Source organism: Falco punctatus (assembly GCF_963210335.1).
Source record: "Falco punctatus genome assembly, chromosome: 3".
NCBI classification, from domain to species: Eukaryota; Metazoa; Chordata; class Aves; order Falconiformes; family Falconidae; genus Falco; species Falco punctatus.
In genome coordinates, this window is record NC_137582.1 from 104,050,730 (window position 1) to 104,076,630 (window position 25,901).

A 25,901-nucleotide genomic window follows, 5' to 3' on the forward strand; every position below is an offset into this window, starting at 1 on the left:
TTCAAGGTCAGGTTGGACAGGGCTCTGAGCACCCTGATCTAGTTGAAGATGTCCCTGCTCATGGCAGGCAGGTTGGACTGGGTGACCTTTAAAGGTCCCTTCCAACCCAAGCGATTCCACGATTCTAGGATAACATGGGGCTGGGCAGTGCACTTGGCTGGCTGAGCCCTGTGCCTCATCACTGCTGTCTGTCCCTCTTCCGTCTTTCCTGTGCTATTCCTGCGTATTATCTCCGTCATGCGTGCCTCTATCTGTGTGCTTCAGGGACTCAAGGCATTTTTCTTTTTCATCCATTTCCCTCTGTAAAGCAACAGGATACCTCACGGCAGGTCAATGCCAGAGGAGAACGACCAGGCTAAAACTGTATTTGGAAAACCAATGTGGTAAGTATTCCACAGCCTCATGGAGGAGACCGCAGGGATGAGGGAGAAACTTCCAGAAGGGCTGTCTGCCCTGCTCAGAGAGGTTGCAAGGGGACAGCACAAGTAGGATGAGCTACACTGTAGACCTGCCTTTAAAGTTTCTTGCCCATCTCTTTGTCAAACCAAAAAAGGTGGAAATATGCCCCTGTTCCAAAAACGTGGGCACGTCTGTTTGGAGACCACAAAACCAGCAGATGGGATCTCCCTGAACAGCACCTTTATGTTAAGGGTCTAGCAAATGCCACCCCTTGATGTGCATTGATCGCCAAGGCAGCCTTGACCTCTCCTACGTCAATGTTCCTCGGTTATGGCAGCGCGTCCAAGTCATCGATTCTTTTCAAAACAGCTTCAGGATGGAAGTGTCCTCACAGCGTATTTAAACGCTGGAGAGATAATCCAGCCCCGTGTACTCACTATTGGTGAGCAGCGCACAAAGCAGGAACAGTCAGGATGAAAATCTTCCAGGTGACCGCCCGCTCTTGGGGCAGCTTCCAAAGCAAATACTCAGGTGGATTGCCCTCGGTCGTTTCACAGCTGACCCACAACAGGTCTCTTTTCTATAGGCAGCGTCCCGTAAAGATATAAGCACGTCTAATCCTTGAGAAATATATAACGTCAGTGAAGAATCCGAGCCATTTCGAGTTCTTGTGAGCCGCTTATCAGTGGATTTTTATTTATCTCTTGTCACGCAGATAAAACCGGACAGGCTTTCATTAAAGCCCTGACAGGAGCCTGTATTTTCATGGGAACAAACCCAGCGACACCGGGACTTCACGCATTTGATGCCGCTGCTGCTCAGTGCGGCTGGTGGCTTTGCTGGCTGTTACACGTGGCTACTTCTGTCGGGTGCCTGTAGAGAGAAGTGAATACGTGCCGTATCTCCTGAGCCAGACCTTGGTGGCCCTATGTCCTCCCAGTGCCAGCTCACAGCACCAGCAAAGGTGCTGGTCCTCTCGTTATGCAGAGGTAATTAAATATTGTGCTGTTGTCTCTCTCCTCTGACGGCTGTGTGGGAGAGGAAAGAGGGGCTGCAGAGCCTGTTGATCCCAACATGCCCATCTTGATGGCGAGCGTGTCCCTGCTCACGGAGGTACCAGCTGTTCCCGCTGTTGTTTGGGCCACTTGCATTCTTGAAGTGAGCAGTGAGGGCCAATGGTGTGAGTGCAACGAGTGGGAAGAACAGGCGCACCAGTGCCGGATTGCTAGAAAAGGCCTTGCTTGGCTTGTGCAAGCCAGGCCAGCAGATTCACTGGCGTCTCTCCCTCCCCGAGCGGCCAGCTGAAGCTGTGGTGTAGGATCCCAGAGCGCTCCCACGCACCCTGGCCAAAGGATGGTGCCCAGCACCCCCAGGGTGGTGCTGTGTGGGCCAGGGGTGCTCTGAAGGACACCAACACTGGAAAGGGAGGGGCAGCTGCAGGGCAGGCAGGGGGGCAGGGGACACACACGCCGTGCCCCTGGGGAGGCAGCTCCATTGCCCAGGCTGCTCTGAGCCCCACTGCTGCGGGCTCCCCTGCCAGCGGGCTTCCCCACAGGAGAGCGGCAGCCCGGCCGTCGGGCTGCTCTCCTGGGAATGCCCCAGCCTGCGGCCCCCAGCCTGTCCCCGTGGGTGCGGGACCCCCGGGACCTACTCCTGCCCCGACCCCCAACACTGCCCTTCTGCATGGGCTCTGCCCGCTGCCACTGATCCCGGGCATCCAGGCGGCTTTGCCCTCAGCCTTGACCAGGCCATGGAGCCAAGCACCAATCCTGCTTGAACGGGCTCCTTGTGCCTTCAGCCCTGGGCAAACATGGCTTAGCCGAGATGCCACAGGGCCAAACCTGCACACTCTGCCCAGGGAGCTCAGTCCCCGCAGGGAGCTCTGAGCAGCTGCTGGGGACACGCGTCTGCTTCATCGTGTCTCTCTGCGCAGCTGCATCCTGCTCAGGGCAGTGCTGACCGGAGCCAAGTCTGAGGGTGCTGAAGGGACACTCTGTGGGGACAAGGGCCTTGTGTGAACCGCAGCCACGTCCCGGCCACAGCCCGGGCTGGAGCCAGAGCCTGGCTGGCGCTGGGATCGCTGGGAGCCACCATGCAGGGGCATCTCTGCAGGGGGTGGTACATAGGTGACCTGGGCGGGCATGGTGGTGGCCCTAGGCAGTGGCAAGGTGAGGGCCAGGGCAGGTGAGATTCCCCTCTGGTCTCTGCTCCGGGGGGCTGTGGCTGTGGCCAGGACCGCGGTGGGGCCAGCAGTGCAAGGGCAGCGGGCTGGGCTGGAGCTGGGCACGGCGCCCACCTCCGCAGGGTCCCCAAGCCCAGACCTTGTCTCCCGGTGCCCGGTGTTCCCCAGTGCTCCCCACTGCCTCCAGCCACTGAAGATCCCAGGCAGCCAGCTGCCCCCATTGTCCGTGCCCCTCGTTGCCTTCCCAGCTCCCAGTGCCCCCTAACCCTAGGTCCATGGTGCCCCAAGCAGAGGCGTCAGTCCCACCTCCGGTTGCCCCACGGGGCTGGAGAGGGGGCAGAGACAATTTTGCTTGGAGACTCCTGGTCTGAGGCCGCCATCGACTCTGGGAGAGCTGTGGTGGGACAGCCTGCTCCAGGAGGTGGGTGGCCCTGGCAGATAGCATTGCTGGGAGATGAGGGGGGCACTGGGAGGTGGGGGGATCTGGCTCCGGGGGGCTGTTGGAGGGTGGTTCCATGTCGGAGCAGAGGGTCATTACCATAGGGTGTCTGGCTGCCAGGGGCACTCTGTGCACCCCCCTCGCCGCCTCCTGATGCCCGGACCCTTCCAGGTGCAGCTGCCCCATGCAGGAAGCTGGACTGGTGCCGGGGAAGGTGGCTGGGCCCGTGCTGGAGGAGGGGTGAGCGTGTGCCCAGGCTGGGCTTGTTTCCAGGGCTGGCTCTGTGCCAAGCTTGGCCTTGCCCTGGGGGCTTTTGGGGGTGGGCAAGGAGGAGGGCTGGGACAGATAAATGTGTCCCTCACCTCCTGCAGCTTCACTCAGTGCTCGCTGCACCACAGAAGAAGATGAAGGTCGCAGTTGTCAGCGTGGCCCTGCTGTGCGCCATCCTGCTCTGCGCCCCAGAAGATGCTCAGGTGAGTCCCCAGGGACACAGGGAGGGGGAGGCGGGGGTGTCCAGGCTTGGGATGGGTCTTGACTGCTGGACGTCAGCTCTCCTGTGGAATGACATTGCGGTGGTGAGCGTGAAACGCCCTGACTTGGCCTTTCCCCTTCCCAAGTGCCTCCGGCCTCCCCTGCACCTCCGTCCCTGGGCAATGAAGCTTTCTCCCTGCCACAGTTCCATCTCTTCCTGCCCTTCCTCCTGCAGTTAAGCTTCTGGTGCCTATTGCCCAGGATCCTCACTGGGTGGTCAGACCTGTCTGCTCCCTGGGGCGGCCTGCACCTGTTTCTTTTCCTGGTGCCCCCACATCCCTCCCTTTTGGGCCTCCCCATCCCATCCTTTTGGTCCCTCAGACATCTCCTGCCTGGCATCTCCCCTCTGTCCTACCTGCAGTCCCCAAATGGCTTCCCTCCGATCCTTCACAACACCTTTCTTTCACATCGTTCCCCTCAGTCCTTTGCTGTTCATCCTGTCCACTGTGGTAGTGTCACCAAATTCCCTTGCCTGAACCCACCCCCGCAAACTCTCTCCCAGTCCCCTTGGTTTGGTCCTCTGCAGTCCTCTTCCTTCTGCCCCCACCATCCGCTGTGCTTGACGTCCCCGTAGCCCCTCCACTTGAACTCTTTCACCCCTTAGTTGCATCCCACGCAGTCCTGTCCCTTCAACACCCCCAGCCCAGTCCCCTGGGGTCTGCTAGTTCACCCCAGTGCAGTGTCTTTGGGTCCTCCCCAGCTGCCTACCCCTCCTGTTTGGAGGTCCCAAATTCCCCACCCTGCCCTTAGGTCAGTCCCCACCCCAGCCCTGGATGAGCAGGTATCCCAGAGGAACCTGGAGAAATGCATCTGGGTGGGGGAGCAGAAGGGATTTTCCCACTCAGACCCACAGGAAGTCATGGGCCTGGGGGTACTGGGGACACATGTGCCCCATGCACAGCCTGACCAAGCTCCAGTACCGACCACCCGTTTTCTCTTCTTCCCTAGGCATTGTCGAAAGTCGATGAAAGCCTTTTTTCGGATGTAAGTAGTGGGGTGGAACTGGAGGGCAGCCAGTCTGGGGAACTGGAGAGCCCTTTGGTTCTCCCATCCCTGGCTGGGGTGGGGGACGCCTCAGTGACCAGTGAGGTCTCATGGTCTCTCTACAGGAGAGTTTAGTCAAATGGGATGAACTGAAGACGGCTGAGGTGGGTACCATGAGTTCTGCTGGCCCTGGTCCCTCCCTTACATGGCCATGACACTCCATGGCATCCCAGTGTGCCCCAGTGCATCCCAGTGCACCCAAGCATGTCCCTAACCCTCTCTTTCTCCCCAGCCTGCTTTGGCTGACAAGCTGTTAGAGTATTTGCGTGTGAAACGGATGGCTATGGTTCATGTCTAGGTGAGCAGCACCATGGTGTCTCCTGCCCCACAAGGCATCCTGGGCCCCAGGGGATTCCTGAGCCCTGTGGGGTGGGCAGACCTTGGGTATGGGAGAGGGGAACGGGGGATCGTCCCATGATCCATGTCCCAGGGTGAGCTGGGCAGAGCTGCCCCCATGCCTTTCCTTGTGCTCAGCGGGGCTCTGTGGACCCAGGGGGTCACCGTGCAGGCCAGGCAGGGGCTCTGGTGCCTTGCAGAGCCCAAGGATCACCATGAGGGCTGGGCAGACTTCTGGGAGATTTGGGGGCATCCCGGGGTAAGGGGTTTTGCATGTCATCTCTCTCTGAGGAGAGCCGAGCCCTGTCCTGGGTGTATTGAGGGCTCCAGTTCCCTTCCCCAGGTCTCTGCCGGGCGAGGTGATGGGGATAAGGCCCCTCTGCTGTCCCAGCAGATACTGGGAGTCTCCTTTTGGCTTTGTCTTTCAGGACTGTGACTGGTGGTGACACCCTTGTCCTGTCCCCCTCCTGCGGCATGAGGAGATGATTATCCCTGGATGACCCCACCTGACCCCCTGGGAGCCCTGGTCCATTTCTCTCTAATGACCAATAAACCCCCTCAGCAAAGCTACTGCGTGTCCCTGCGTGTGTCCGTGTCTGTGTCCATGTCCCCTCTCGTCTTCTGTTACAGATATGTCTGGGCATTACCACTGATTTTTACTTTAGGAATTTTTTCCTCACCCCACTGCGTGTGATGAACTTAAGGGTCTTTTCCAACCTAAGTGATTCTATGAATCTGTGATTTCATGTCTTCAGCAGGGTCAACTGTAGGGGGATATTTCCCAGGGGTCTGGGGGGGACCTGAGAGTGCTCAGGGCAGCAGAACGCAAGCGCTGATGGGCACCACCATCCTGTGTCCTTCCCTGGGCTGTGGGGTCAGGGCAGCAGCTGTCGAATGGGAAACCGACAGACAAAGGGGAAGCCAGAAATAAATATGTATCAAGACACAGACCTGAGAGATCAAACACAGCCACAATGGCAAGAAAGAAACTTCATGGCTCAGATGGGCCATTGAGAAACCATGGGCACCATTTCCAGGAAGATCAGCCTGAACTCTCCAAGATTGTGAACTGGGGGGACCCTGTACTGGGAAGGATGTGGGAATCAGCGGAGCTGTGCAAACCCCTAAGGGACGTGCAGGGGAAGGGGGGGCAAGGAGGCATAAAGATGAAGGTCGACAGAAAAGGGTACAAAAGGTGCTGGTCCCATGTGAAATAAATGGTGATATCAATACAGGCTGGAGGGAGGGGGTGAAGGAATTGAGAGCAGCCCAGCAGAGAAGGACTTGGGGGTACTGTTGGATAAAAAGCTGGACGTGAGCCAGCAACATCCTTGGCTGCATCAAAAGAAGTGTGGCCAGCAGGTCAAGGGAGGTGATTCTCACCCTCTACTCCACTCTGGTGAGACCCCACCTGGAGTAGCATGTCCAGCTCTGGAGTCCTCAGTACAAGAAAGGGAATGATCCAAGGAACGGAACACCTCTCCTGTGAGGGAAGGCTGGGAGAGGTGGGGGTTTCGTTCTGGAGAAGAGAAGGCTCAGGAAGGATCTTTTTTCAGCCTTTCAATACTTGAAGGGGGCTTGGAAGAAAGATGGGGACAAACTCTTTAGTAGGGCCTGTTGCAATAGGACAAGGTGGAATGGTTTTAAGCTAAAAGAGGGTAGTTTCAGACCAGATCCAAGGACGGATTTTTTCATGACACAGGCAAGAAAACACTGGCATAGGTTGCCTAGCGATGTGGTAGATGCCCTGGCACTGGAAACCTTCAAGGTCAGGTTGGACAGGGCTCTGAGCACCCTGATCTAGTTGAAGATGTCCCTGCTCATGGCAGGCAGGTTGGACTGGGTGACCTTTAAAGGTCCCTTCCAACCCAAGCGATTCCACGATTCTAGGATAACATGGGGCTGGGCAGTGCACTTGGCTGGCTGAGCCCTGTGCCTCATCACTGCTGTCTGTCCCTCTTCCGTCTTTCCTGTGCTATTCCTGCGTATTATCTCCGTCATGCGTGCCTCTATCTGTGTGCTTCAGGGACTCAAGGCATTTTTCTTTTTCATCCATTTCCCTCTGTAAAGCAACAGGATACCTCACGGCAGGTCAATGCCAGAGGAGAACGACCAGGCTAAAACTGTATTTGGAAAACCAATGTGGTAAGTATTCCACAGCCTCATGGAGGAGACCGCAGGGATGAGGGAGAAACTTCCAGAAGGGCTGTCTGCCCTGCTCAGAGAGGTTGCAAGGGGACAGCACAAGTAGGATGAGCTACACTGTAGACCTGCCTTTAAAGTTTCTTGCCCATCTCTTTGTCAAACCAAAAAAGGTGGAAATATGCCCCTGTTCCAAAAACGTGGGCACGTCTGTTTGGAGACCACAAAACCAGCAGATGGGATCTCCCTGAACAGCACCTTTATGTTAAGGGTCTAGCAAATGCCACCCCTTGATGTGCATTGATCGCCAAGGCAGCCTTGACCTCTCCTACGTCAATGTTCCTTGGTTATGGCAGCGCGTCCAAGTCATCGATTCTTTTCAAAACAGCTTCAGGATGGAAGTGTCCTCACAGCGTATTTAAACGCTGGAGAGATAATCCAGCCCCGTGTACTCACTATTGGTGAGCAGCGCACAAAGCAGGAACAGTCAGGATGAAAATCTTCCAGGTGACCGCCCGCTCTTGGGGGAGCTTCCAAAGCAAATACTCAGGTGGATTGCCCTCGGTCGTTTCACAGCTGACCCACAACAGGTCTCTTTTCTATAGGCAGCGTCCCGTAAAGATATAAGCACGTCTAATCCTTGAGAAATATATAACGTCAGTGAAGAATCCGAGCCATTTCGAGTTCTTGTGAGCCGCTTATCAGTGGATTTTTATTTATCTCTTGTCACGCAGATAAAACCGGACAGGCTTTCATTAAAGCCCTGACAGGAGCCTGTATTTTCATGGGAACAAACCCAGCGACACCGGGACTTCACGCATTTGATGCCGCTGCTGCTCAGTGCGGCTGGTGGCTTTGCTGGCTGTTACACGTGGCTACTTCTGTCGGGTGCCTGTAGAGAGAAGTGAATACGTGCCGTATCTCCTGAGCCAGACCTTGGTGGCCCTATGTCCTCCCAGTGCCAGCTCACAGCACCAGCAAAGGTGCTGGTCCTCTCGTTATGCAGAGGTAATTAAATATTGTGCTGTTGTCTCTCTCCTCTGACGGCTGTGTGGGAGAGGAAAGAGGGGCTGCAGAGCCTGTTGATCCCAACATGCCCATCTTGATGGCGAGCGTGTCCCTGCTCACGGAGGTACCAGCTGTTCCCGCTGTTGTTTGGGCCACTTGCATTCTTGAAAGAGATGCTGCCCACTGCAGTAGCTGACACCATGGGGCCTCCTGCCCTCTTGTGCTCTAAGGCCGGATCCTGCTGTTTGTAGTGCTACCCTGTTGTCGCTGCTCCCTCAGGGAGCGTTGTCATGAATGCCCAGCATACCTTCCAGCCTTCAGCAGAAGAGCCCGTCAGGGCCTGAGGCTTGTGGAGATGCACCAGCAGGAGCAGGGAGGGCAGTCGGGGCTGCACATTCCTACCAAGGTGTCAAATCCGTCTCCCTGCCCTGTGTGAAAGGTTTCTCTGCCCATGGGAGCTGGGGCAGGCGACAGCCCCGGCTGAGGGAGAGGGACCCTGGCTCAGATTTAGCAGCGCCTGCTTTCTGGGAGGGACACAAAATACCCTCAGCCATGGCAACAGGAACACATGAGCCCCCTCCCAGGAAGGGTCTTCTCCAGGCCAGGGGCTGGATGTCAGCTTTGGGCTGCAGCCCACGTCTCTTGGGAATCCTTTCTTCCTCCCCATGGACTCTCCTTCCTCTGCCTCCCAGGCAAAGGTCCCCCCAGTCCCTCCTGTTCCCACCCCCCCTGCATCTGCACACAGGTGCTGCCCCGACACAAACCCAAAGGATGCTGCAGGAGGGTAGTTGGATGGGGCTGGAGCACAGGAGGGGGAGGGGTCCTGGGGATGCTGTGGCACCTCACAGCTCTGGGGCTGTGACAGGAGCGCTTGGGATCCGTGAAGGACCGAGGCAGCAGGAGCAGCCTGTGGAGACAGGGGTCCTTGAAGGGGCAATCCCAGCTCCACACGCTCCAGCGAGTGGCTCTGCACCCTGTACCAGGGCAGTGAGGGGGTCAAGCTGTCTCCTTACCACTGTGGGAGGTGATTCACAGACCACGATCCCCTGTGGGGCTGGCCAGGGTGCCCAGGGCACCATCAGCCACCTTAGGGCTCACCCCAACACAGCAGCTCTGTTGTGGCTGCTCTGCCATGGGACCAGCACGGTCCAGGCAGGTCCTGGGGGAGGAGAAGAGCAACTGGGGAACCCCAGGGTGAAGAGATGGGCACTCACAGGAACTTGCAGCGCGATGTTTTTGCTGGACACTGTGGCTGGCAGGATGGAACTGTCTCCATCAGCAGGAATGTTCCCCAGGGACCATGGGCTCTTGCAGCCCCACAGCCTGACCCCAAGCCCCCTCCCCCTGAGACGTGCCCCTTCCCCAGCGCCTTGTCTTTGCGTTCTGCTCCTCCAGAGCAGCCTCAGGGAGACACCACTGAGCACGAGCTCTGGCTCAAACCCCCAAAAGGCTTTTAGTAAGAACAAATAAGGGGCATAAAAACAGGGTAATGAAAGCAGGGGGTGCCTGGCTGTTTCTGCTACCCGTGGGAAAAGGGAGACGGTTCCCTCCTGCTCACAGCTCTCCCAGCTGCACTGACCTCGCATCCCTCCCTGGTGCCACAGCCTCTGTGTCCTCAGGAGGATGTGCCAGAGACACTTCTTCAGCATCGTCATAGCCTGCACTCTCCAGGGACAGGGACCAGGCACCTTCCACAGTTCCAGGGGCCCCAGCACTTCTCTGGGAGGGCAGGTTTGCCCCTGCAGGCACCAAGGCAGGGCAATGAACAGGTGCCCCTCCTGGTCTGCGTATCACCTTCCTCTCTTCTCAACAGTCCTGAGGTGTTCAGCTCCATTTCCCATGCCCAGACCCCCCTGCCCTCCCCAAGGAAAACTCCCGGGGCAGGTTCCCCCATCCCAGGGTTCTGGGTTCTCAGTATTCATCCAGCACCAGGGATAGTGCCCCAGGAACCGCAGCACTCTCTTTCCCTCTCACCTCCAGGTGCATCCATGGGCCCTGCTCCCTCCTCTGGTGCCACGGGCATTTCCCAGTCTCCCTGCCTGGACACAGGATCCTCCCCAGGGCCAGAAGCCTCCCTAACATCATCATAGCCATCTGCTTGGTAACCTCCAGGCGGGTCAAGGACATCTGAAAGGAGAGGGGACCCGGTGACAGTGAGAAGGAACCTGCAGAGTGGAGGACGGGAGGGCACAGGGCTCAGGCACTGATGCAGGCAGCACCACAGGAGACACCCCCCCACCCCCCCCATGTCCTCCTCCACTCTGATGGTGACATCCCTGTTCTTCACACATCTCCAGGGAGGAGAGAGCCACTCCTTCCCGCACCCTGTTACCTGGTGCTGGCCCCAGACCATCCTCCTCCTTGCTGTCCTGGGGGTAGGGCTGCAGCTTGATCGGGAACCCCTCTGAATAGGAGCCTGGAGAGAGGTGCAGCAGGTGTGAGCACTCTGCTGACCAGGCTTGTGGTCAGTGCTACTGGGGACAGGGGACCCACGGAACCAGGGCTGAGTGGGGAGAAGGGCTCAGGACTCCCCCCACTGCCCTGGGACAAATGCTGTCCCAAAGTGGCCCCCAGAGCATCTTCCCTCACCCCTCAAGTGTCACACAGGGTGCGGAGGCAGGCAGAGGGGGGCTGTTCCCAGTTGGGATGGGAAGAACTGGGGGGGAGGAAGCTCCTCTGTTGAGCTCAGGACCTGGCTGCTCTCCCCACAAACCCACCACTGCAGAGGGACATGGGTTGGGGGTGAGGAGGCAGACCCTGGCAAATGTGCCCCCCATGAGGGACCCACACCTACCTGAGCCCCTGAATTTTGCCTCTTTCTCCCACACCAGTCTGTAATTGATTTCCTCATACACAGCCGCAGGGAAGGGCTCCCAAGATGTCCCAGAGCCCACAGAGAGAGGCAGGGCTGGACCAGGGACAGGCAGAGAGGGGACAGGATCATGCTCTGCTCCCCCAGCTTTGGTCCACTGGGCCAGCAAAAGGCCATCGTCACAGCGCAGCCCCGCTGCCCTCTGGTCACAGCTACCACTTCCCCAGTGAGGGCATGGAGATGGTCTGGGGCAGCACCCGCCACCCAGAGATGGTATGTGTGCCCCTCAGGCCCCGAGCCCACGTGCTGAGCTTGGAGCAGCTCCCATCTTCCCTCTCCCGCTGGATCTGCCCCCTCTCTGCCCTATGGATCCAGAGCACAGCCCCTGCCCTGCCGTGGGGAGGTCAGGGCTGGGCAGAAGAACGAGCACCTGGGGGCCTGATGCCGTGGGGATTGACCCTGCTGCCCTGTGCTCCTCCTGGCACCCCCCCCCGCCCCGAGTGCCGCCAGTGTGATGTCCTCGCCTGTCTCCCCTCTGCTCCCATTTCTGTCCTTGCCCCATCCTTAACTCCTCCTGTGTCTGGACTCTCTCTGCCCCTTGCTGCTGGTGGCCTGTGGTCAGGCAGCGAGGCCGTACACGGAAACGAAGGTGGCACACACTTGTATCCCCCCCAGCTCTGCCTGTGCCACTCACCGGCACCTCACAGCACCCCTGGCCTTGCCATGGCGCATCTTTCCCCCAGGGCCACTGAGGAAGGACCCACCTTTGCGCCAAGCCCTGGCGCTTTGTATTTGCCCAACCAGGAGGGCCAGGAGCAGGCAGAGAAGGCCCCCCAGGATGATGCAGATGACGACAGGTAATGAGATGCTTCTGCTGCCAGTCAGATGCTCTGGGGTGAGATCTGCGTGGCAGGAATACAGAAAGGGCAGCAGCAAGCCTGGGAGAGGTGGGGGGCTAGGACACTCTGGTCCTGACCTCCACTACACGGGGGTAGACGATGGAGTGATGGAGAAACTGGGTAAATGACACCCCTCCCCAACCCCTGCCCCCACCACCACTACCCCCATGCCTCTTCTTGGGAGTTTCACGCCCCAGCAAGGGGCCAGTGCTGGTGGGAAGGACAGGATACCTGTTTGGGAAGCTGGTGCTGCTGTTCTGAGTGGAGCTGCAGAGGAAGAGAAGGGGAGTTGGGCTGAGAGGGTGGGCGTGCAGGTACCAGGGGGCTTCCTCTCAGACATGCCATGTGTGTGTGTGTGTGTGCGTCTGTTCCTGGCACATCCCACCCAAACTGCCTCTCCTCCAGGTGGTGGGGACAGAGTCCAGGGTCCTGCTCTGGGTATAGGGCAGGATGCGTGCAGGTAGCCTGGTAGGTGCCCCTGGGGGCTTCAGGGTCCTGCAGGCAGAAGCCAGAGGACATCCAGCCCCACTGGAGGGGCTGCTGCCCAGCTGGCTCCCGTGCCCCACAGGGATGGCCTTGTTCTCAGGACGTCTGGAGGCACGATAGGACCCAGTGGGGAAAACACCTTCCCTGGTTCCTCGCCAACAGCCCCGTGAGGGTTCCCAGCCCCACAGCTCACCCAAGCAGCGTACAGAAGCATCCTCCTTGTGCCGGCACGCACCACTGTCCCCAGGCTGTGCCCAGCAATCCTGCAGAGACAGCTCTGTCCCCCGGCACTCCACCTTCTCCAGCCAGATGGGGCCCATCCCCTGCCCAAACGCAGCCTCGTCCAGGGCAGACACCGCAGGGCCGCAGCCCAGCTGCCTACACGCCACCTCAGCATCCTGCATGTCCCAGGAGTCATCGCACACCGTCCCCCAGGAGCCGCGGTGCCAGATCTCCACCCTGCCCGAGCACTTGTCCTCGCCTCCCATGGCACGAATCTTCTCCCTGTCTGGAGAAGGCAGAGACCTCCCAGGGCACCAGGAAGCAGGCAGAGCCCCACCAGGTGAGGGGGACACACACAGGAGCAGCTACCTGTGCAGCTCGTGGAGTTTGGGCATGGGGGCTCCAGGGTCGGGGGCGCTTCTGTCCAACTCCCTACAGAAGGAAATGCTGCAGTGAAGGGGCTGCTGACGGGAGGGTCATACAGCAGAGAGTGGGGCTGAGCTCTGCTCCTGCCTCCCCGCATCGCCTCACTCTCAACGGTGGTCACACAGGGGACATGCATGGCAATGTGGGGGACCCTGACTGCTCATCCCCTAAGGGGTCGTGGCTCACAGAGCAGCAGGAGGGTATCCATGGAGGGGATGCTCCTTGGGGCCCTGGCTGGTCTCTCTGGAGACCTTGCCTGGAGACCCCCGGGTGCTGCTGCGAGCCTGGCTGGCAACTGCTGGTGAACATGTGGGGCTCTGCGAGCTGGAGTCCCATTTGTGCCACCAGCAGCAGCAGGGTCTGGCAAGTAAAGTAAAAGCCCCGGTGGCCCCCTTTCTGTGCTTGATGGCACCCAGCAGGGAGCATGGGCTGGGAGGGATGCATGTGCCCAGGTAGCTCAGTTACCGTTGCAGGTGATGTAGGTCTCATCTCGCAGGTCACGGCAAGACTGTGGGTTCCAGGGAGAAGAGGGGCACTGCCAGAAAGAGCTGATTCTCTCCTCACACTGCACGTGATCCAGCCAGGTGGGGCTGGACACCCTACCATAGGGTAGGCGCATTTCCAGAGACCCTGTGTTCCCACAGCCCAGCTCCTTGCATGCCAGCGACACCGTTTTGGGAGTGACTGAGTTGGAGCAAATGCCGCCCCATGTGCCATTGTAGAAAACTTGCAGCCGCCCGGAGCAATTGTTGCTGTTCTCCAGCCTCAGGGCCATGAAATCTGGGAGGAAAGACCCCAAAACCTAACAGGCTACTCTGGGGCTCTGGGGGCAGAGAAGCCTCTTCACCCAACACACACACACACACACACACACACACCAGGCTCTCAGCTGGGCAAAGGCGCCTCCCTTTTGCCAGGGGACAGTGATGTCCCTGATGGCCGGACACCCACGCCCTCCCTGACAACCCTTGGGGACACCTGGTGGGACCAAGGAGGTTCATGCAGGGGCACCCCCAGGACAGGCTGAGGCAGGAGGGGCTCAGAGACAGCCAGGAACAGCCTCAGCCATTGCCAGCTTTCCCTTTGTTCCCACCTCCCCAGGCACAGGGATCCCACCACAGCTCCTGGCACAGACCTGAGCAGATGACTCCTGCGTCCTCTTTGTGCCCACAGTCCTGCTGCTCCCAGGACACTGCCGGGCAATCCCAGAGAGCAGATTCATTCCCAGAGCAGTTCACGTTGTCCAGCCAGATCTCCCCGGAGCCTGCCCCGAATCGAGCGAAGCGAACGGCATCCACTGCCCCTCCGCAGTCCAGCTGGCGGCAAACGACGGTGGCATCAAGCAGGTCCCAGCCATCATCGCAGACAGTGCCCCAGCTGCCCTGGTTGTAGACCTCCACTCTCCCGGCACAGCGCCCAGGCCCATCCACCAGCCGGATTTGCCAACTCCCTGTGGTGGGAAGAAACCCCGGCTGCCATCAGGGGCTGGTGTCCACCCAGCCCAGAGCCTGGGGGCGGGGGGTGGGCAGGGGGGTCTGGGCAGTGCCACTCACCTGAGCAAACCACTCCCACGTCCTCCATCATCTCCGCCACCCGCGCATTCTTGGGCAGGGAGGTGCGGCAGGCGGTCAGGCTGGTCTCCTGCCCTGCACACCGGACCCCTCGCAGCCCCACGGGGCCCCTCCCTCTCTGAGCCTTCAGGGGTTTGTAGGCTGCCGTCGCTGCTCCGCACTGCAGCTGCTGGCACACCACATTGGCCTCCTGCATGTCCCAGTTGTCATCCAGGACTCTGCCCCATGTCCCGTGGTGGAAGATCTCCACTCGCCCGTCACACCGGCTCTCCCCACCCACCAGTCGCAGGGATTTGGAGTCAGCTGGGCCTGGGAAGAGCAGCCATGGTCCAGCCTTGGTGGCACTGGTGGCATGCCTCCAGGCTCTGATCCTTGGAGCTTGCCTGCCTATCCCCAGCCCTCCACAAGGAGCTCCTGGGCCAGGGCTCCATGGGGCTGGTTGCCACTCCCTGAGCCTTCCTGAATGAGGTGCCAGCCTTGCTCTTGGCAGGGCAGAGCCACAGAGCATCCCCCTGCCAAGGCAGGTCCCGTGGGAGGGACCAGCGTGGCCCAGGGGTGGGCAGTGCCACAACAGGCTTTGCCCAGCCTCAGCACCGTCACTGCTGAGACCCAGCACAGCCTGCATGGCTCTGCCTGTCCGTGTCCCTGGGAATGGGGACCGGGAGCCGGTGTCCCTGGCAGGGAGCAGAGCGAGGGGGGCCTGCCCGAGCAAGCGGTACAAGCCTGGGGCTTGTGCTGAGCAGGGGGCAAAGCCTGTCTGTTAAAGAAAATATATCTGGAATTAAGAAATTTAAATTAAGACTTTTAAAGTGCTGAAGCTGCTGAATGGCAGAACCAAGCCTCATCCCTAGTGTAGCCCTGATCCAAGGCTGGTTTAAAACTTGGTCAAGTTCATCAGTGGCAGAACAGAGAAGCAACAGATGATCAATTTGTGCACGCAGGTGCTCCCAGAAATGTGGGTGTTTCTAGGAAAAATTAGTATACAAATAGGAATATTCATATTAGTATTCAATATTACTAGGAGTAATCAGATTATTCAGAATTAGTGAATAGGAATTGCTTGTTCAAAGACGAAGCGTGCTTGAAGGAGTGTGTGAGTTAAAGCAGCAGAAAGAAGATCACGATTCCAGGAGGAGCCTGGAACCGAGGAGATGAATCCCCTGGGACAGGGTCAAGTGATGGATTTGCAGAACTGACAGGACCAAAGGAAACTCCTAAAAACTTCAGACACCGACTAATGGTTTGATAAGTGTCTATAAGCCATGCTGTATCGCTTGGTTCTCTGCCACTCACTGGGGTGGTGGCCCAGCTCTGAGTGGTAATGAAAGCAAGCCTAGCGGTAACCACATCCGCGTGTTTTCCCTTTAACACCAGCCCCACTTGAAGCTCAGCCCCTTGGTGTGCTGCTCCTGCTGGGGGCACCCGGGCAGACCCTGTGGTGGTCAGCTCGGGCTCTGAGCATATCCCTGGGGGGCTGGGACAGGGCTGTCTGCAGCCAGGGGAGTGGGGACAAGCCCTGCAGCCCTGTCCCAGCCCCGTCCCACCATGGATGAGTCCGAATGGTGGAGTCCTGGCCGTGGATCCAGGGCTGGAACTGCCACCTTGAATAGCAAAGACACCTGCCCCTATTCAGTCCTCTGCTCTGCCACAGCAGAGCCGTCAGTCCGAGCCGGAAAAGCCCTCCAGATTGCTCCTGGTGGAATCCTGGCACTGGCACGGGGTACCCTGCTTTGGGTTGCTGTCTTGCATTCAAGAGGGAAACGGAATTAACCCATTTTTTGTTCTCCCAGCACTCACCTGAGCAAATGACAGCGGCTTCATCCTCACGGGAGCAGGGTGAGGCCCCCAGGGTGGTCATGGAGCACTGCCCCAGGTGCTCTTCAGTCCCGTTACAGTGAAACGAGTCTCTCCAGATGGGGCCGGTTCCTCTCCCAAAGCGCCCTCGCTCGGGAATGGTCTCCGCAAACCCGCAGTTGAGGTGACGACAGAGAACGTGGGCATCCGAGAGATCCCAGCGGGAGGCACAGAGGCTGCCCCAGGTCCCCTGCACCTGGACCTCCACCCTCCCCTCGCACGCTGTGCCATTGTTCAGCCTGAACCCCGTGTACTCTGGGAACAGAGAAGGACGAGGCAGGGCAGACCTGTGCTCTCGCTCCCTCAGCAGCTGGAGGAGAGGCCAAGCGGAGGAGACCCTGCCCTTCTCTTCCTTCTGCATCACTTTAGGGCTGCAGGCAACCACATCACGCCTGCCGTCCTCACACCCAGCGCAGCACCATCCCTGCCCTACTCCCCTGTCCCCAGCATCACCCTCATGTTTGACGCCCCAGCAGGAATCCTTACGTGTACAGATGATGCCAGCGGCGTTCCCGTGGGTGCAAGGCTGGTCCCTGGGAGGTCCCCTGGGGCAGGAGATGAGGAGGGATTCATTCCCCATGCACTGCAGTAGTCCGTTCCACATGGGACCATCGTGTTCTCCAAAGGGAGCTGCCCCGACCACGGACAGGGCTGCGCCGCACTGCAGCTCCCTGCAGACCACGTCAGCGGCTTTGGGATCAAAGTCTGAGTCACAGACGGCTCTCCAGCTGCCCCTGCTATGGATCTCCACGCGTCCTGAGCAGGGGCTGTCACCTCCAGTCAGCTGGACAAATCCTGGAGAAATCAAAGACTCCTAGGAGTCCCTCGAGCCCTCTGGCAGTTACATGCCCATGTCCCATCTCCAAGGCAGCTGCAGGCAAAAAGCCCACCACAACCCCCCAGGGCTCCCAGGGGGTGCTGGTGTCCCAGACATGCCAGGGCCCCCCTGCTGCTCCTCAGACATCAGCATGGCACTTGTGGGTTTCCTTCTCTCCCAAACCCCCAGCCCCAGGGGCGGCTCAAAGCCCGGCACCGGGCATGGCAGCACCCAGAGCACCAGAGCCCAAGGAGACCCTGCCCCGGGGCTGTGGGTGGCCGCGTGAGCTGCTCTCAGTGCCACTGGCCTCAGGGGACCTGGTCCTCAGCACTGCGAGAGAGGTCCTGGCTGAATGGGAGGAGAAAGATGGGAACCAACAGAGGCTGCGGGCCCAGGGCACCCACAGAGGGTGGGCTGCGCCACATCAGGGGTCAGGCAAGGGCAGGTTCCCTCTGGCCCTTCCTCAGGGATCAAGGAAACCAGCAATGACAGTCCCAGCTCAGCAGTGTGACCAGCCACACCAGGCCATTCCCCAGTGCCCCCCATTTCCCTGAGGGCACAGCCAGGTGCCTTCCCCCACCCCAGCCGCAAAGGTGGGCGATTGGCTGGCCCCATACCTGAACAGATCACTCCAGCATCCAAACTGTGGTTACAGTCCTCCTGGTACTCTCTTCTGTTTGTGCAGTCAGACAGGGCACGCTCTGTGCCGCGGCAGTGAACACCAAACATCCAGACGGGGCCAGATCCTGGCCCGAAGTATTCGTACTTAGGAGCTCCCACAGCAGACCCACAACCCAGCTGGTTACAAACCACCGTAGCATCCTTCATGTCCCAGAATACACCACACACGGTCCCCCACTGGCCTTGTTGCTTCACCTCCACTCTCCCAGCACAGCGCCTGCCGCCGTTCTCCAGCCTCACCTCTGCAGCCCCTTCAAATATCAACACAGGATGGGTCAGGAGAGGTCTCCACGGCCCAGACTGGATCACGGGCACGTGGATGGGAACCCTTCACCCTCTGAGTGATCCCCAGGGCGGTGTGGGTGTGAGAGTCCCTCCTCTCCCCACAGGCTGCAAAAAGCCTGGGGGTGCCCAGTGAGAGACCCACTGGGCCGTTGAGCACCCCATAGCCTGCAGCACCTTCTCCCACTGCCTCTTGCCCATGCCCACCCATACAGCACATCCAGCCCTGCACCGGGCACCCTCTCCTCCCCAGCCCATCAACCTCTGCACGGTGCCATGTCCCCAGGCCCTCATCCCTCTCTCCCAACCAAAGGGACATAGGGAAAGGCATAGCACTAGCTGAATGAAGCCCCTTCTCTCCCTCGCCTCAGTGGCACCTGCAAAGAAACCCCATTCCCAGTAGTGTCCCAACGACCGCGCTGCTGCCTGCTGACCCCAGGCTGTGGGACAAGGGACCCCGGGCTTACCCCTGCACAGCTGCACCCAGGGCAGCAGCCACAGCACCTGAAAGAACAGGAGTCCCTCCATCCCCATCCTGAGCTGCACCCCACTCCCTGTCACGGCTCCTGGGCACTGACAGGGACGATGATGCCAGGAGGCTAATATACCCCTGCAGATGGCGACTCAGCTGCAGGAGGAGCCAATAGAAGCAGCAGCACCTTTTTAGACGCTATCCGGAGCTATCTCCCCCTCCGACACAGCCCAGCCCTCCAATGAATTTCTCCAGCACTGTTCATGACCATATATGAGGGACACATGTCTGTCCTGAGGTGGGTGTCATGGTTGCTGCAGCGGGAGATTGTTGTGGGACAAGCTGGGTGCGGAGGGCAAATGGGTCTGTCACCCCCTTGCACCCCTCTACGGGGACTGGGAGCACTGGGCATCTCCTGTGCTTGGCTCATCCAAGAAGTCAAGAGGCCAAGAGGCCATCTGCCCCTGAGCGGTGGGAACCACGACACTGAAACCGCTCTGGGGTCTGCATCAGGACGGGAAGGAAACAGCCCCTGCCCCTGCTACAGACCCCACCGTGCTGGGAGCAGTGGCTGGGAAAGATCCTTGCCCAGGGGAAGAGCTTCATCCCAGGAGCTCTGGCTGGCTTGTCCCACCTTGAAGCACCCCATGGTGGGTCCCCTGCAGGAGCTGCACCATGTCCCTGTCACGGCAGCAGACATGCCACCCAAAGGCTCAGAAGTGTCTCTGCCTCTCAGCATGTCACCCAGGAGCCGTTATTCCCCTGGGCAGATTGGGAGCTGGAGCCTGCAGGTGCACAAACCACAGCCCACGTGGCTTCGCGGCGTTCGCCGCGCTCCCCCCGCAGTGCCTGGGTGAGAAGCCTGTGGTTTCCTCCTGGCAGCATGCTCAAGCACATCCCTGCAAGAGATGGAGCCAGGCAGCTCCTGTCCCTCAGGATGCCCCATGTGGCTGCTTCACACTGAGCCCCACAGCCACGGGATGCCACTGGAGATGTGACCTCAGAGCCTCCTGGTGCCACTCCCGTGTTACACTGTCACACGCGGGCACACACCGTGTACAGTTCTTCCAAAAACCTGTATTTAGGGTGTGTGTGGGTGTGTGTGCACATTATTTTGATGATATCAGAGGCACCTACACAAGCCATAGCCCTGCTCTTGGCCTAAGATCTGCTCCAACACCAGTGAAACTACATGCTCCTACACAAGCCACGTGCATCCTGCTGGCCTGTGCATCACTCGGCCACAGGTGATGTCATAGCACCTATGCCTGTCATGTGCCTGTTCCTGGCCTATCAGGTGTTCCGGCACCACTGACATCACAAGGACGTTCACAAGCCGTGTGCCAGCGCCTGGCCTATCATTGACTCGGGTGCCAGTAGCCTCACAAGCACCTACACAATCCATAACTTGTTCCTACTCTATCAGCCGCTTGGGCACAAACGACCTCCTAAGATGCTGCACAACCCACGGGCCCTTTCCTGGCCTATGGGGTCCTCCAATGATGTCACAAACCCCTACATACACTTTTGGCCTTCACTTGGCCTATCATCTACTCAGCCACGGGCAACCTCCGCAAGCGCGTATCCACCTGTTTGCCACCTCCTGGTGTTCAGGTCCTCCACAAGCCGTGAGCCTCCTTGGGGTCCCTCAGCTACCGTGGCAGCCGCCACCTCGCGAGCACATTGGCCACATGCTCCCCCGTGGTGGCACAACTCCAGTCACACCCTCACCCCTCCACAGCGAGATGCGAGGGACTGGTGGAAAGGCAAAAGTCAGATAAAAACTCAAGGGTTTATCCATTTTATACCTCAGGCTTTGTGGCCATGTTGATTTCATTTCTATAGATTTATAGGGAAGCCGGACGTGCTCCTTTTCCTTTTGTTTCTATTCACATTTAAATATTTATTTAATCAGGAGGACCTGAACAGCCAGGATGTGGCAAATGGGTGGATATATGCTTGTGAAGGTCACTCGTGGTTGAGTAGCTGATACGCCATATATATACACATATATATATATACACTTCTATATATACACATATATAGAATTGTATCCAAAAAATTAAATATTTAAATATTAAGCACTTAATTCTTCAGTCTATTCACTCTTATTAAATGAGGTTTGATGTGTTTCATACCTACGCCTTTGTGGCTGAATTAATTTTAATTCTATAGCTTTATAAATGACCATCTGTACATAGAAATGTATACACATACAGACATATGTAGAAGTGTATCCATAAAATTACCGTGTCCACTTTTCAATGCTGGCTGAGAACACACAAGCATGACGGTGCCGAGGAGTAGCCATCAGCCAGCCACCGAGCAGCGTTACGTGACACGAAACGGCTGCAGAAATGGGCTGAGAGGAACCTCATGGGGTCCTGCCCCTGAGGACAGAGAGCCCCTGGCACCAGGACATGATGGGAACACCAGCATGTACAGCAGCTTGGTAGAAAAGGTGCTGGTGGACACCAAGTTGGCCATGAACCATGAGTTTTTGCCCCAAAGGCAGCTAGCTCATGGTGGAGGGAGAGGGTCCTTCACCTCTGTTCTGGTGAGGCCACACCTGGAGAAGCTGGGTCCAGTGCTGGGCTTCCCAGTACAAGAGAGACATGGGCATACTGGAGAGAGTCCAGGGAAGATGAGGAAGGGATTGGAGCATTAGGTTGCAGGGCTGGTGCCGTACTCATGCCATGATCATGGATCTACCTTTGAGAAGCCAGATCTATCTTTGAGAAGTCGGGTCTGCCTTTGAGAAGAAGCTGAGTCTGTTGGGAGACGATGGGATTCACCTGACCAACTGGGACAAGTGGGTCTTCATCAGCAAGCTGGCCAGACTTCTATGGAGAGCTTTAGACTAGACTTAGGGAAGGGCCACCAAGACAATGAAGAGACAGGAGCAGCTCTCCTAGGAGAGACTGAGGGAGCTGGGATGGCCCAGCCTGGAGAAGACACTGGGGAAGTCTCATCAATGTGTGTGTGTGTGTGTGTGTATATACATATATATATATATATATAGTCTATAGATACCCGCAGGGAAGGTGTGGAGAGGCCAGGTCCCCTCCGCCACCATTTTGGGAACAACATGAAATCAAGATGGGTCCTTGAGCATTTAATGATGCAGGAAAGGAAAGAAGGGACAAGACAGGACAGAAGCCACCAGCAAAGGGCACAAGGACACACAGAAGCACTCCTTGGCCAGCACTGGGGTGGTAGGGGGGCTCCAGCTCCCCAGACCCTCCCTTGGGGGCTGCTGGGGGGCAGAGTTGGCCAACTGAGGACAGCAGTAGCAGCACTGGGGACATGTCCATGGGGTTGATCTCCAAGTTCTTGCTGTAGCTCAGCAGGGTTGGAGGGACAGGGAATGCTTGGGGTGCCTGAGCAGCCAATGGTGGGTCCAAGTGAGAGCTTCTCACCTGGCCTCGGGGAACAGGGTTTTGGGTGTTTGGAAGCTCGGGCTGCTCCAGGAGCCCACACATAGCTCATGTGTTGCCTCCAGAGCTGGAATGAGAGGTACATGTTTCCTCTGCGCCCATGGGGACAAGCCACCCCATCGCAAGAAAGGGTCTAATGGCTGCCTTGAGCTGGCCTCTCCTGGCTGTAGGCAGGGATGTTGATCTGACTGGTCTTTGCAGCCGTCCTCCAGACAGAGAGGATGTTCTTGATGGGAATGTTTGGTTCCAGGACATTTGTGAGGATGGCGACAGAGTCCTCAGGGATTTTGTTGTCTTCCAGAAAGCACCTAAAGGCAAACTGCAGCCTGTGGGTGAGGCAGAGGAGGTGGGGTGAGCAGGTGGAGGTAGGATGGATGTCCCACCACCCCCAGCGGCCAATCATGGCCGGTGCTGGCTGTCAACAATAAGCAATATCTTGGTTAAGGTTGCTGGTCAATAGCGGCTCTCAATGATGGCCAAGGTTTCTGGTCAATGGTGGCCAATGCCTCATGTTAGAGGCTACCCTGAAGTATCTCCAGTGGCATCAGGAGCCCACGAGGCAGCTGATGGTCAGGCATAATAAAAAGCTCTTCCCATCAGGGGTGATGCCACCTTGGGACAGCCCCGAAGATGAGCATCTCCAAAGACAGAGACACACCAACTCGCAACCAGTTGAGGCCTTGAGTAACCTGCCTGGAGCAGGACTTGGACCAGAGACCTTCAGAGGTCCTTCCCCAACCAGACCCTCCTAGGAAGCTGTTACTTCTGCCACCACTCTGTCTGTCCCAGGATATGATCTGGACTTACAGATGGTCAGGCTGGTGCTTGGACAGTGCCACCATGATCATCTCGTGCAGCTCAATGAGGAAGAGGTCGAGGTTGGTGTTGGACAATTTGGAGGACAAGGCTTTTGCCTGCATTGCATCCAGATTTGCTTGGAACTGCTTGGGTACCAAGCAGAAGGGATCCTAAAAAGACCACCAGCGTCAGCAACAGGGAGACCCCAGCACACCCCACCCAGATGGATCTGGAAGCAACATCTGATGGAGGAAGGAGAATCACAACCCTCTTGTCTCCTTGAACCTCACATCAGGGCCACCCAGAGAGCTTCCAAGATGTGGGCCAGACTTGAAAGTACCCAGGGGAGTGGATTATCTTGAGGATGGGCCAGAGACCTTGATTTTACCCAGGGAAGGGATGAGACAGAGGTGTCAAAAACGCTGCCTGGCTGCAGCAGTGTAGATCTCCTTTCTCCTCCCAGGGGAACAAACCCCCTCCCTTCCCCAAGCCTCATCTCCCTCACCTGGTTCATCTGTACCAACAGCATGGACCTGCGAGCTGCCAGGACCTGCCACAGTGACAGGATGTGCTTCAGCTGGGTGTTGGGCACCACCTGAAGAATGGGGATAGAGAAGTACAGGTGTTCGGGTCATTGGAAGTGTCCCATCCATGCTCAACTCCAGTGTGTCCTGGAGGAGGACACATTGGGCCACCAACATCCTCCAATGGCTGCACCTCAACTGCCCAGTTCAAGCATCCAGGTGGGCTCCCACATCACTGGTGTCCCTCAAGGAACTACTATGGGCCATCCACAGCACCAGAGGTGTCCCTGAGTTTGACAGACACAGCATGAAGACCTGGCACCACCCAGCCAAGCTTTTAAACCCACCCTGGTGCCCAGGATCTCTTTGCTCCAAGTAGGAGACCCCCAGCCCTCCATGGACACTAGACTTGGGGAACTTGGAGCATGTGAAGGTGGTGGGAGCCATGGGAGACACAAAGTCCTTCCCAGAGAGGCAGGCGTGAAGGCATGAAGGTCCCACTTCCCACCCACCCTGAATCCTTCACGCACCGGCACATCCTTGAACTGCTTTGCACTGGCATCCATCCTCAGCTCCTGCTGGATGTACTCGGGCAGCGGGCGCTTCGGGTCACCACCTGTCACAGCCAGGAACTCAGCAGCCACCTTCAGAGTTGCCAGGACATTGGAGATGGCATTGACTGAGTGGGCCTCTTCCATGATGCGCTTCTGCTGGTTGATGCTGAGCGGCTCCTGGCAGCAAGAATGGCAAGAATGTGACCTGGCAAGGGCTGGGAACACCACAAAATGATGCCTTCCCAGACTGCTCATCCCCCTGGCACAGAACTGAGTCCTGCCAGGTCTCCCAACCCACTACTTGAGTTGGCCTTGGGTCTTCTCACACATCTTCCCAGTCTTTATGCCCCCATTGTGACAGAGAACTTGAGGGGAGACCTCAGGGTTGGATGGAGGAGAAGACCGGTGATCCATTTCCTACCTGGTCCAGTTGGTCCCTGACTTTCATCTTGGTGTCCTGGAGGGTCCTCACATTGTTGCGGGGAATGGATGGAGCTGTCTGGAAAGGGTTTGGGACAGCTGGTTACAAATATGCCTGGTGGCACTTAACAGGGGCCAGCAGAGAAGCTCATCTGGGCAGGTGTGGGCCATGGGATGTCCCTGAGGGTTCTGCAGGAGGTGGTGGATGGCCTCCTGAGGCCACTGTGGGGTTGTGGAGATGGGGGGAGGATCCTGATGGCTGGAAGAAGGCATTTCTGTGAAGGAGGATCTGAGGAGCTCACAGCCTCACCTCTGTCCCCAGCAAGGCAATGGAGAAAGTCCTCTTGGGAGCTACTTCCAAGGACCAAAAAGATCCTAGGAACAGCCCGTGTGGACTGATCTCCACCTTTAGGAGAGCATGCACACCCCACGTGCTGCAGGACAGCCTGATTCTAGTGTCCCCAAGTCCCCTTTTCCCACCAGCTCCAGGCTGCATTTCACAGAATGGAGACCAACAGCCCCAGTCAGGGGGGTGCTCCTCCAAGGTGGTTCAGAGTCCCACTTTGGACCACCCATAATTCTGGAAGATGCTTCTTAAAGTTCTTTGAACAGCTACCAACTCCTCCTTCGTTCTCAAAGAAACCTGGCTGGCTTCCCCTTCACAAAAGTCAGGGCTGTAGGTCCTCATGCTACCTTTCAGCCCACCATTTCATGACCACAGAAGTGGTTTCTGGCCGTGGCACTCCATCAAAACCCAAGGAAGAGAGACAGATGCACAGCAGGCATTTATCAATGCCTTCAGTTGAACCTGCTGACTCCAGAAAGGCACATAGAAGAGGCTGGAAATAGACCCCAACCTCACTGCCAGCCTAGGACAACCCAACCTGGCCAGCACTGAGCTCACCTGAGCCTTGATGATGGGTTTCCCACTGATGAAGCGATGAACCACTTGCCGCTGCAGCATCTCGAAGTCAAAGTAGGTCGTCTTGGTGCCATCTTCATCTATCTCATACTGCAAGTTGGCGAGCGCCATGGTCAGCAGATCGCTCTTGGATACAGCCAGCACAGAGGAGGGCTTCACCTCTTCTGCGGAGATGGACCTGGGAGAGGAACAGTTGCCCTGTGTGGTTGCAGGGCCTCTCAACTCATCCTACTCTGCCATCAAGGGCCCGCTTTGCTGGACACCAAGCCACTAGGACCTTGCAACGCCATCGTTTGTCCACCACAGCTCCCCTGCAAGCCCCACACCAGCCCTGAAAACCTCTCAGGGAGCTTTTGTGAAGGGTGGAGGAGATGGAAAAGCCCTCAGGTGAGTGGCTCAAGACCTACCGTTGCCTCTCTCTGGTGACCTGCGCAGCCGTGTCAATGCAGCTGTTTTGCAGTGCTATGAGGAACCTGGTCACCAGCCGGCTGATGGACGATTGGGTGGGAAGAAGGTGAAGGACAGCAGTGCTGGCAGTGATGTCGTTCGGCAGGGCATCTGACGGGACAGTGATGCCTGTAAAAGGGTGGAATGGTCTTCTACCCACTGTATTGATCCCAGGAGGAACTCCTTTCCTTGAGGT

The 25,901-nt window shown here is 57.8% G+C and overlaps 2 protein-coding genes and 1 long non-coding RNA gene across 37 annotated transcripts in view; 1 reads left to right on the plus strand and 2 right to left on the minus strand.

Moving 5' to 3' along the window:
• Positions 1-336: 336 nt before the first annotated feature.
• Positions 337-21,559, minus strand: LOC308061052 (antigen WC1.1-like). Of its 16 annotated transcripts, none has more exons than XR_013927063.1 (17): positions 18,599-21,559; positions 17,786-18,100; positions 16,295-17,146; positions 14,480-14,806; positions 14,062-14,376; positions 13,392-13,706; positions 12,870-12,932; positions 12,472-12,786; positions 12,024-12,059; positions 11,658-11,795; positions 10,876-10,989; positions 10,414-10,497; positions 10,056-10,208; positions 9,661-9,820; positions 8,842-8,988; positions 8,389-8,504; positions 7,043-7,965 (listed from the first exon to the last, which is right to left on the minus strand). XR_013927063.1 is itself a non-coding variant. In XM_080380543.1 (16 exons), exons 1-16 carry the CDS (start codon positions 18,663-18,665, stop codon positions 8,040-8,042), a joined length of 3,228 nt encoding a protein of 1,075 aa, XP_080236669.1. In that variant the 5' UTR covers positions 18,666-21,559; the 3' UTR covers positions 7,043-8,039. The 16 variants fall into 16 exon arrangements, 11 of the variants coding, with proteins under 11 accessions (XP_080236667.1, XP_080236669.1, XP_080236675.1 ...); XR_013927065.1 differs by lacking the exon at positions 7,043-7,965 and adding an exon at positions 8,116-8,244; XM_080380543.1 differs by lacking the exons at positions 8,389-8,504; positions 8,842-8,988 and having other exon boundaries at positions 7,043-8,244; positions 16,295-16,606; positions 16,838-17,146.
• Positions 3,406-5,406, plus strand: LOC308061054. Of its 2 annotated transcripts, XR_013927069.1 has the most exons (4): positions 3,406-3,493; positions 4,500-4,535; positions 4,661-4,699; positions 4,828-5,406. It is a non-coding gene; the product is annotated as an uncharacterized lncRNA (long non-coding RNA). The 2 variants fall into 2 exon arrangements; XR_013927068.1 differs by having other exon boundaries at positions 4,661-5,406.
• Positions 21,560-21,703: 144 nt separating the features above from the next.
• Positions 21,704-25,901, minus strand: part of LOC308061050 (E3 ubiquitin-protein ligase rnf213-alpha-like) — a 46,774-nt gene continuing 42,576 nt past the window's right edge. For 18 of the 19 annotated variants that reach the window (XM_080380528.1, XM_080380529.1, XM_080380531.1 and 15 more), the window contains 7 exons: positions 25,666-25,834; positions 25,241-25,436; positions 24,338-24,415; positions 23,893-24,093; positions 23,344-23,433; positions 22,848-23,008; positions 21,704-22,366 (listed from right to left, as the gene is read on the minus strand). In XM_080380528.1, coding sequence (XP_080236654.1) covers positions 22,174-22,366; positions 22,848-23,008; positions 23,344-23,433; positions 23,893-24,093; positions 24,338-24,415; positions 25,241-25,436; positions 25,666-25,834 — 1,088 coding nt within the window. In that variant the 3' untranslated portion in view covers positions 21,704-22,173. The other variant, XM_080380526.1, reaches the window with a different exon arrangement.

Coding starts and splice junctions, on each gene's coding strand:
- LOC308061052 (XM_080380540.1), bottom strand. CDS start 18,665: ATGGGGATGGAGGGACTCCTGTTCTTTCAGGTGCTGTGGCTGCTGCCC. Junction 10,990..11,657: donor CGCCAGGGCTTGGCGCAAAG/GTGGGTCCTTCC, acceptor TCCCTGGTCCAG/CCCTGCCTCTCTCTGTGGGC. Junction 9,821..10,055: donor GCCCATGGATGCACCTGGAG/GTGAGAGGGAAA, acceptor TGGTGCCTGCAG/GGGCAAACCTGCCCTCCCAG.